The 11,590-nt window shown below is 38.4% G+C and overlaps 1 protein-coding gene across 1 annotated transcript in view; it reads right to left on the bottom strand.

Moving 5' to 3' along the window:
- Positions 1-221: 221 nt before the first annotated feature.
- The window catches only part of slc49a4 (solute carrier family 49 member 4), a 25,098-nt gene continuing 13,729 nt past the window's right edge, over positions 222-11,590 (bottom strand). Inside the window, exons 8-12 of the mRNA XM_061919407.1 lie at positions 7,101-7,363; positions 6,749-6,878; positions 5,301-5,409; positions 5,175-5,242; positions 222-417 (exon numbers count right to left, since the gene is read on the bottom strand). Of these exons, the coding sequence (XP_061775391.1) occupies positions 237-417; positions 5,175-5,242; positions 5,301-5,409; positions 6,749-6,878; positions 7,101-7,363 (751 nt within the window). The 3' untranslated portion in view covers positions 222-236. The remainder of the gene's footprint in view (positions 418-5,174; positions 5,243-5,300; positions 5,410-6,748; positions 6,879-7,100; positions 7,364-11,590) is intronic.

The raw sequence follows: 11,590 nt of genomic DNA, 5'->3' as shown, positions 1-11,590 counted from the left end.
GAGAGGCGTGTAAGACAGGTGTGTAAGAGGGGTGCATAAAACAGGTGTATAAGAGGAGTCTCAGACAGGTGTGTAAGACAGGTGTGTAAGACAGGCGTGTGAGACAGGTGTGTAAGAGAGGTGTATAAAACAGGTGTATAAGAGGAGTCAGACAGGTGCGTAAGACAGGCGTGTAAGACAGGCGTGTAAGACAGGTGTGTAAGAGAGGCGTGTAAGACAGGTGTGTAAGAGGAGTCTCAGACAGGTGTGTAAGACAGGTGTGTAAGACAGGTGTGTAAGAGAGGTGTACCTGCAGTGGAGGGCAGGTGAGTGTAGCTGCTGAGACAGGTGAGTGTGAACCAGGTGGAGGACAGAGAAGCTCCAGCCAGCATGAGAACCAGGATCACTTTCAACATTCCTCTGATGGAGTCTGCAAACCTGACAGAGAGGAAACCACTATTTACTACTACTACTATTTACTACTACTACTACTATATACTACTACTACTATATACTACCACTATTTACTACTACTACTATTTACTACTACTACTATTTACTACTACTACTACTATATACTACTACTACTATATACTACCACTATTTACTACTACTACTATTTACTACTACTACTACTATTTACTACTACTACTATATACTACCACTATTTACTACTACTACTATTTACTACTACTACTACTATTTACTACTACTACTATATACTACCACTATTTACTACTACTACTATTTACTACTACTACTACTATTTACTACTACTACTATTTACTACTACTACTACTATTTACTACTACTACTACTATTTACTACTTTAACCCTAACCCTAATCCAAAGACATGCACCTGGGGATAGGTTGATTGGCAACACTAAATGGGCCCTAGTGTGTGAATGTGAGTGTGAATGTTGTCCGTCTATCTGTGTTGGCCCTGCGATGAGGTGGCGACTTGTCCAGGGTGTACCCTGCCTTCCGCCCGATTGTAGCTGAGATAGGCGCCAGCGCCCCCCGCGACCCCGAAAGGGAATAAGCGGTAGAAAATGGATGGACTATTTACTACTACTACTATTTACTACTACTACTACTATTTACTACTACTACTATTTACTACTACTACTATTTACTACTACTATTTACAACTACTACTATTTACTACCACTATTTACTACTACTACTATTTACTACTACTATTTACAACTACTACTATTTACTACCACTATTTACTACTACTACTATTTACTACTACTACTACTATATACTACTACTACTATATACTACCACTATTTACTACTACTACTATTTACTACTACTACTACTATTTACTACTACTACTATATACTACCACTATTTACTACTACTACTATTTACTACTACTACTACTATTTACTACTACTACTATATACTACCACTATTTACTACTACTACTATTTACTACTACTACTACTATTTACTACTACTACTATTTACTACTACTACTACTATTTACTACTACTACTACTATTTACTACTTTAACCCTAACCCTAATCCAAAGACATGCACCTGGGGATAGGTTGATTGGCAACACTAAATGGGCCCTAGTGTGTGAATGTGAGTGTGAATGTTGTCCGTCTATCTGTGTTGGCCCTGCGATGAGGTGGCGACTTGTCCAGGGTGTACCCTGCCTTCCGCCCGATTGTAGCTGAGATAGGCGCCAGCGCCCCCCGCGACCCCGAAAGGGAATAAGCGGTAGAAAATGGATGGACTATTTACTACTACTACTATTTACTACTACTACTACTATTTACTACTACTACTATTTACTACTACTACTATTTACTACTACTATTTACAACTACTACTATTTACTACCACTATTTACTACTACTACTATTTACTACTACTATTTACAACTACTACTATTTACTACCACTATTTACTACTACTACTATTTACTACTACTATTTACTACTACTACTATTTACTACTACTATTTACAACTACTACTATTTACTACTACTACTGCTATTTACTACTACTACTACTATTTACTACTACTACTATTTACTACTACTATTTAGTATTACTACTATTTACTACTACCACTATTTAGTACTACTACTATTTAGTTCTACTACTATTTACTACTACTACTTAGTACTACTACTATTTAGTACTTCTACTATTATTTAGTACTACTATATAGTACTACTACTATTTAGTACTATTACTATTTAGTAGAACTATTTAGTACTACTACTATTTACTACTATTACTATATACTACTACTACTATATACTCCTATTACTATATACTCCTACTACTATATACTCCTACTACTATTTACCACTACTACTATTTACTACTACTACTATTTACTACTACTACTAAATACTACTACTACTAAATACTACTACTACTATTTACTACTACTACTACTATATATTACTACTACTATTTACCACTACTACTATTTACCACTACTACTATATACTACTACTACTATTTACTACTACTACTATATACTACTAATACTATTTACTACTACTACTATATACTCCTACTACTATTTACTACTACTACTATTTACTACTACTACTATTTACTACTACTACTATTTACTACTACTACTATTTACTAATACTATTTACTACTACTACTATATACTACTACTACTATTTACTACTACTATTTACTACTACTACTACTTACTACTACTATTTAGTATTACTAATATTTACTACTACTACCACTATTTAGTACTATTATTTAGTACTTCTACTATTATTTAGTACTACTATATAGTACTACTACTATTTAGTACTTCTACTATTTAGTACTACTACTATTTAGTAGAACTATTTAGTACTACTACTATTTACTACTACTACTATATACTACTACTATTTACTACTACTACTATTTACTACTACTACTATATACTACTACTACTATTTACTACTACTACTATTTACAACTACTACTATTTACTACCACTATTTACTACTACTACTATTTACTACTACTACTACTATTTACTACTACTATTTAGTATTACTACTATTTACTACTACCACTATTTAGTACTACTACTATTTAGTACTACTACTATTTAGTTCTACTACTATTTACTACTACTACTTAGTACTACTACTATTTAGTACTTCTACTATTATTTAGTACTACTATATAGTACTACTACTATTTAGTACTACTACTATTTAGTAGAACAATTTAGTACTACTACTACTATTTAGTACTTCTAGTATTTAGTAAAACTATTTAGTAGTAGTACTATTTAGTACTACTACTATTTAGTAGAACTATTTAGTACTACTACTATTTACTACTACTACTATATACTACTACTACTATTTACTACTACTACTATTTACAACTACTACTATTTACTACCACTATTTACTACTACTACTATTTACTACTACTACTACTACTATTTACTACTACTATTTAGTATTACCACTATTTACTACTACCACTATTTAGTACTACTACTATTTAGTACTACTACTATTTAGTTCTACTACTATTTACTACTACTACTTAGTACTACTACTATTTAGTACTTCTACTATTATTTAGTACTACTATATAGTACTACTACTATTTAGTACTACTACTATTTAGTAGAACTATTTAGTACTACTACTACTATTTAGTACTTCTAGTATTTAGTAAAACTATTTAGTAGTAGTACTATTTAGTACTACTACTATTTAGTACTTCTACTATTTAGCACTACTACTGTTTAGTACTACTTCTATTTAGTACTTCTAGTATTTAGTAAAACTATTTAGTACTTCTACTATTTAGCACTACTACTGTTTAGTACTACTTCTATTTAGTACTTCTAGTATTTAGTAAAACTGTTTAGTAGTAGTACTATTTAGTAGTAGTAGTATTTAGTAGTGCTATTAACAAGTATGGCTTATTGTCTAAAAAATTATAATGAGTATTATTGTTCTAAAATAACTCTGTGGCCTAGTGGTTAGAGTGTTCGCCCTGAGATGGGGAGGTTGTGAGTTCAAATCCCAGCCAAGTCATACCAAAGACTTTAAAAATGGGAGCCATTGCTTGCCACTCAGCATCAAGGCTTGGAATTGGGGGTTAAATCACCAAAAATGATTCCCAGGCGCGGCACCACTGCTGCTCACTGCTCCCCTCACCTCTTGGGGCGTGATCAAGGTGATGGGTCACATGCAGAGGACACCTAGTGTGTGTGTGTGTGTGTGTGTGTGTGTGTGTGTGTGTGTGTGTGTGTGTGTGTGTGTGTGTGTGTGTGTGTGTGTGTGTGTGTGTGTGTGTGTGTGTGTGTGTTGGTGTGAGAATAAGTGGTACTTTAACTTTAAAATAATGATTATTATTGTTATAAAATAATTATTTTTATAAAATGATTGTTATAAAAAAGATTGTTATTAAACAATGATTATTATAAAATAATTATAATTATTTGTATAAAATAATGATTGTTGTAAAATAATTATTGTTGGAGAATAATTATGATTATTGTTAAAAAATATGGTTATTCCTTTAAAATAATAATAATTAATGTTATAAAATAAGGATTTTTATAAAATAAGAATTATTGTTACCAAATAATGATTATCATTATAAAATTATTGTCATCAAATAGTAATGATTATTGTTATAATATAATAATTATTGTTATCAAATAATGATTATTTTTTATAAAATAATGATTATAAAATTATTTATATAAAATAATTATTGTTTTAAAATAATTATATTGTTATAAAATAATGATTATTACCGTCATCAATAATGATATTGTTTTAAAAATATTGATTGTTATTGTTATGAAATCATTATTATAAAATAATTATATTGTTATAGAATAATTGTTATTGTCATCAAATAATGATTATTATTGTTTTTAAACTATTATATTGTCATGAAATAATAATGATTGTTGTTATATAATACTGATTATTGTTATAAAATAATGAATGTTATTGTGACGCCACATGGACCTCCTGAGGGGTCAAAGTCCAGGACCAAAGAGGACTTCTTCATCACAAACAAGGTTGACTTTCTCTAAAGTGCTCCTTCCTGGGCCAACAATTAGGACCGAAGACCCCTTTAAGGTCTCTCAGGGACCTGGGGCCACGGCTGACCGCGCAGGTAGTTAACAGCACCACCACCTCCTTTCACCTGAAGGTTTACCTGGCCATGGCCACCCCGAACACACAGCCCCCCACCATGGACCAGAACCCGATCCAGCCTGCGTCCACCTGAGGAGGACATGACAAGTCAGACTTTCAGCACGAGTGTGTGTGTGTGTGTGTGTACCTGGCTGACTCTGGCAGGTGTCAGGACCATGTCAAGGACTCCCTCCCAGCCTGCAATGACACCAGTGGGGACAGCGTAGGCCAAGGCGATCATGACAAAGCGCAGGTTACTAGAAGACAACATCAACAAGTCAATCATGTGTCCTCCATCAACATGCTGCAGTATAAGGAGGACGACATCATCATCTCAATCATTATCCACCAGGCCTTTAATCCCATGAACACCATGCCTACCGGCAAGCATGGTGGTAGCAGTATTATGCTGTGGGCCTCTTTTGCTGCCAATGGAACTGCTGCTTTAAACGAGACAATGAAAAAGGAGGATTAACTCCAAATTTTTCAGGACAAGCTAAAATCCTCAGGGGGGATGTTGGGTCTTGGGCGCAGTTGGGAGTTCCAACAGGACAATGACCTCAAAAGTGGTTAAGGAATGGCTAAATCAGGCTAGAATGAAGGTGTTAGAATGGTCTTCCCAAAGTCATGACTTAAAGGTGTGGACAATGCTGAAGAAACAAGTCCATGTCACACATTTAGCTGAACTGCAGCTTTATTGCAGGTAAACTTGCCAAGGGACATGTAAGCAAATATTAACATTGCTGTACGTATACTTTTGATATCACACACAAGTAAACACGCTGCAGGACTGCTTGTATCGCACATGATATCCCAAATAAGTAAACGTGCTGCAGGACTGCATGTATCGCACATGATATCACACAAACACGCTGCAGGACTGCTTGTATCGCACATGATATCACACAAACTCGCTGCAGGACTGCTTGTATCGCACATGATATCACACAAACACGCTGCAGGACTGCTTGTATCGCACATGATATCACACAAACACGCTGCAGGACTGCTTGTATCGCACATGATATCACACAAACACGCTGCAGGACTGCTTGTATCGCACATGATATCCCACGCCGACCCCGATTGTTTTGGGGGGCTTTACGGATTTTGGTGCCTCTCCCGGACATCACCCGGGGTTAACATTCTCCGATTTTGACTCGGACTACAATATTGAGGCATGGCGTGATGGCTTTACTTTTAAACGTCCTCTACAAGGAGTTATCGCCGGCCTTTACACCACGCTATCTGCGTGCCGGCCGGACGCATGCATCTTGTGGCCAAGGAGCGGCATGCGGCTCCGGAGCCGCGGGTTGCCGGCCACCTGGTAGAGGACATAACGCAGTAAGTTGAAGGATGCGGACACCTTTGTTCCTGTATATTCTGCCTTGGAGAGGTTGTATGTGTAAGTGATATCAGACATTTTAAAAAGCAGCACAAACGGTGCAATACTTCTTCTTTTGCTTCTATGAATGGTGCAGTCTCGTTATTGATAGCACAGGTACGTGTAAAGCTACTGTCGCTACAACTTGTTCGAACTCTTTGCCCTGGCTTCTCAGGCGCAGACAAGAGTTAGACCGCCACCTGCTGGCCCACCTGAGCAGTCTGCACATGCTGCTCCTGTAGCTCAGTCTCTGGCTGGCAGCGGCCACGCTCGGGGGCAAGGGCGGCCGCGAGGGGAAGTAGAGGAGGACGGCGGCAAACAGCACTGCGATGGCCGCCAGCTCTGAGTGAGTGAGTGAGTGTGTGAGAGAGAGAGAGAGAGAGAGAGAGAGACAGAGTCCTTTAAAGTTGTGTAATCAATGAGAACTGTCAAGCAGCTAAAAATGCACCAATCATGGAGACGTGTGGAGAGTGTTTTCCCATCATGCATTGCAGTGAATAAAAATGGGAGTCATTGAAAATGATGTGTTGTGTTTTTGTTAAAACTGACATGTCCACAGTTTACCTGCATACAGAAGCAGCTGGATCTTGTCCTGCATGGACTGCTCCCACGCCGACCCCGTCATGGCCGTGGTACCGTTGGGGGCGGGTACCACCAGAGGCCCCGCCACGTAGGCCACGGCCCCGCCCAAGTAAGAGAAGAGCGAGGCCACGGCGGTGGCGGTGGCCCTCTGGTCAGGGGCGAACCAGGTGGTGGACAGGAAGGGCCCGGCACACATGATGGTGGGGCCGGCCAGACCGTTGAGAAGTTGACCTCCGTGGATGAACCTGAGACGGTGTCAGGGAAGAAGATAATACAGCAAGTCAACCTAGGGAACAACATCAAGACAGCAAGTCAACCTAGGGAACAACATCAAGACAGGAAGTTAAACTAGAGAACAATTTCAAGACAGGAAGTCAAACTAGGGAACAACATCAAGACATGAAGTCAACCTAGGGAACAACATCAAGACAGGAAGTCAAACTAGGGAACAACATCAAGACAGGAAGTCAAACTAGGGAACAATGTCAAGACAGGAAGTCAAACTAGGGAACAATGTCAAGACAGGAAGTTAAACTAGGGAACAATGTCAAGACAGGAAGTTAAACTCGGGAACAACATCAAGACAGGAAGTCAAACTAAGGAACAACATCAAGACAGGAAGTCAAACTAGGGAACAATGTCAAGACAGGAAGTCAAACTTGGGAACAACATCAAGACAGGAAGTCAAACTAGGGAACAACATCAAGACAGGAAGTCAAACTAGGGAACAACATCAAGACAGGAAGTTAAACTAGGGAACAATGTCAAGACAGGAAGTCAAACTAGGGAACAATGTCAAGACAGGAAGTCAAACTTGGGAACAATGTCAAGACAGGAAGTCAAACTAGTGAACAACGTCAAGACAGGAAGTCAAACTAGGGAACAACATCAAGACAGGAAGTCAAACTAGGGAACAATGTCAAGACAGGAAGTCAAACTAGGGAACAATGTCAAGACAGGAAGTTAAACTCGGGAACAACATCAAGACATGAAGTCAACCTAGGGAACAACATCAAGACAGGAAGTTAAACTAGGGAACAATGTCAAGACAAGAAGTCAAACTAGGGAACAATGTCAAGACAGGAAGTCAAACTAGGGAACAACATCAAGACAGGAAGTCAAACTAGGGAACAACATCAAGACAGGAAGTCAAACTAGGGAACAACATCAAGACAGGAAGTCAAACTAGGGAACAATGTCAAGACAGGAAGTCAAACTAGGGAACAATGTCAAGACAGGAAGTTAAACTCGGGAACAACATCAAGACATGAAGTCAACCTAGGGAACAACATCAAGACAGGAAGTTAAACTAGGGAACAACATCAAGACAGGAAGTCAAACGAGGGAACAATGTCAAGACAGGAAGTTAAACTAGGGAACAACGTCAAGACAGGAAGTTAAACTCGGGAACAACATCAAGACAGGAAGTCAAACTAGGGAACAACATCAAGACAGGAAGTCAAACTAGGGAACAACATCAAGACAGGAAGTCAAACTAGGGAACAATGTCAAGACAGGAAGTTAAACTAGGGAACAATGTCAAGACAGGAAGTCAAACTAGGGAACAACATCAAGACAGGAAGTTAAACTAGGGAACAATGTCAAGACAGGAAGTTAAACTAGGCAACAATGTCAAGACAGGAAGTCAAACTAGGGAACAATGTCAAGACAGGAAGTTAAACTATGGAACAATGTCAAGACAGGAAGTCAAACTAGGGAACAACATCAAGACAGGAAGTTAAACTAGGGAACAATGTCAAGACAGGAAGTTAAACTAGGCAACAACGTCAAGACAGGAAGTCAAACTAGGGAACAACGTCAAGACAGGAAGTCAAACTAGGGAACAACGTCAAGACAGGAAGTCAAACTAGGGAACAACATCAAGACAGGAAGTCAAACTAGGGAACAATGTCAAGACAGGAAGTCAAACTAGGGAACAATGTCAAGACAGGAAGTTAAACTCGGGAACAATGTCAAGACAGGAAGTTAAACTAGGGAACAACATCAAGACAGGAAGTCAAACTAGGGAACAACGTCAAGACAGGAAGTCAAACTAGGGAACAACGTCAAGACAGGAAGTCAAACTAGGGAACAACGTCAAGACAGGAAGTCAAACTAGGGAACAACATCAAGACAGGAAGTCAAACTAGGGAACAATGTCAAGACAGGAAGTCAAACTAGGGAACAATGTCAAGACAGGAAGTCAAACTAGGGAACAACATCAAGACAGGAAGTCAAACTAGGGAACAACATCAAGACAGGAAGTCAAACGAGGGAACAATGTCAAGACAGGAAGTTAAACTAGGGAACAACGTCAAGACAGGAAGTTAAACTCGGGAACAACATCAAGACAGGAAGTCAAACTAGGGAACAACATCAAGACAGGAAGTCAAACTAGGGAACAACATCAAGACAGGAAGTCAAACTAGGGAACAATGTCAAGACAGGAAGTTAAACTATGGAACAATGTCAAGACAGGAAGTCAAACTAGGGAACAACATCAAGACAGGAAGTTAAACTAGGGAACAATGTCAAGACAGGAAGTTAAACTAGGCAACAATGTCAAGACAGGAAGTCAAACTAGGGAACAATGTCAAGACAGGAAGTTAAACTATGGAACAATGTCAAGACAGGAAGTCAAACTAGGGAACAACATCAAGACAGGAAGTTAAACTAGGGAACAATGTCAAGACAGGAAGTTAAACTAGGCAACAACGTCAAGACAGGAAGTCAAACTACGGAACAACGTCAAGACAGGAAGTCAAACTAGGGAACAACGTCAAGACAGGAAGTCAAACTAGGGAACAACATCAAGACAGGAAGTCAAACTAGGGAACAATGTCAAGACAGGAAGTCAAACTAGGGAACAATGTCAAGACAGGAAGTTAAACTCGGGAACAATGTCAAGACAGGAAGTTAAACTAGGGAACAACATCAAGACAGGAAGTCAAACTAGGGAACAACGTCAAGACAGGAAGTCAAACTAGGGAACAACGTCAAGACAGGAAGTCAAACTAGGGAACAACGTCAAGACAGGAAGTCAAACTAGGGAACAACGTCAAGACAGGAAGTCAAACTAGGGAACAACATCAAGACAGGAAGTCAAACTAGGGAACAATGTCAAGACAGGAAGTCAAACTAGGGAACAATGTCAAGACAGGAAGTCAAACTAGGGAACAACATCAAGACAGGAAGTCAAACTAGGGAACAACATCAAGACAGGAAGTCAAACTAGGGAACAATGTCAAGACAGGAAGTTAAACTCGGGAACAAGATAAGACAGGAAGTCAAACTCCTGGTAATGTAGTTGAAAACATGTAAACAAACATCAGTTGCTGTCAAAGTCCCTGGTCTGACGTCCTGAACGGACAACTTGGAGAGAGCATGTAGTGCTCGTTAAGTGGCAGTTGATGAGGGGGCGGGGCCAGCTGTCAAGTAAGGGCGCCATGGCGGCTGATTGCTCCGGCGTGTACTGACGTGCAGCGACACTACATCCAGCCCATGGTGGCAGAGCGTCAAAGAAAAGGAAAGGCAGGTCCACAAGTGGTCATTGTTGACATCATCCTCCTAATATTACATACAAAGTGGAATAATACAGCAAACAGGTGCCATTTTTTTTTACCTTGAAACTGTCATTGATGAAAATGATGAACGCCTGACTAAAATGTAATTGTTGAAAGTAAAAATAGTATTCACTGAAATATGACTTATATTTAAAACCTCAAGTCTATTTTAATTTAAACTGTCATTGTTCAAAAAATAATAATGAGACAAAATCCATCCATCCATCCATTTTCTACCGCTTATTCCCTTTCGGGGTCGCGGGGGGCGCTGGCGCCTATCTCAGCTACAATCGGGCGGAAGGCGGGTTACACCCTGGACAAGTCGCCACCTCATCGCAGGGCCAACAGATAGACAGAAAACATTCACACTCACATTCACACACTAGGGACCATTTAGTGTTGCCAATCAACCTATCAATGTTATGAATTATTGACATAATGTATTTAGGGCTCCAATGACTTCACATCAAATATTACACTTTCAACATTTTGGGGGGGAATAGTGCATATTTTGTGTTTTTACCATAAACACAAAGTTTCTATAACAAAAAATGTTTATAAAACAACAACAGAAAAACAAAACTATTAATCAAAGAATAGATCTGAAGTTGATCTAAGAATTTTAAGCTTGAGAGTAAAAAAAAATGTTAAAACAATGTAGGACTTTTGAATGATTTTTATTTTTTAATGTCATTGCTCCAAAAATAATAATGGATTAAAATCAATGTTATGGATTATTGAACTATTTAAGGCTCCAATGACTTCATACCAAATATCAAACCTAAAAATGGAGATAAAGTCATAATGCAATAACAAATATTTATGGGGGAAATATATATTTTGTATGTTTGCCAGCTTGTATGGTGACAGGAAATATTCTCTTGTTGTCAACAATGACAAATATCATTT

This window comes from Nerophis ophidion, linkage group LG13 (genome assembly GCF_033978795.1).
Source record: "Nerophis ophidion isolate RoL-2023_Sa linkage group LG13, RoL_Noph_v1.0, whole genome shotgun sequence".
In the NCBI taxonomy this organism is placed as follows: Eukaryota; Metazoa; Chordata; class Actinopteri; order Syngnathiformes; family Syngnathidae; genus Nerophis; species Nerophis ophidion.
Note: the sequence above shows the minus strand (reverse complement) of the source record. Positions and strands in the feature narration are given on the sequence as shown.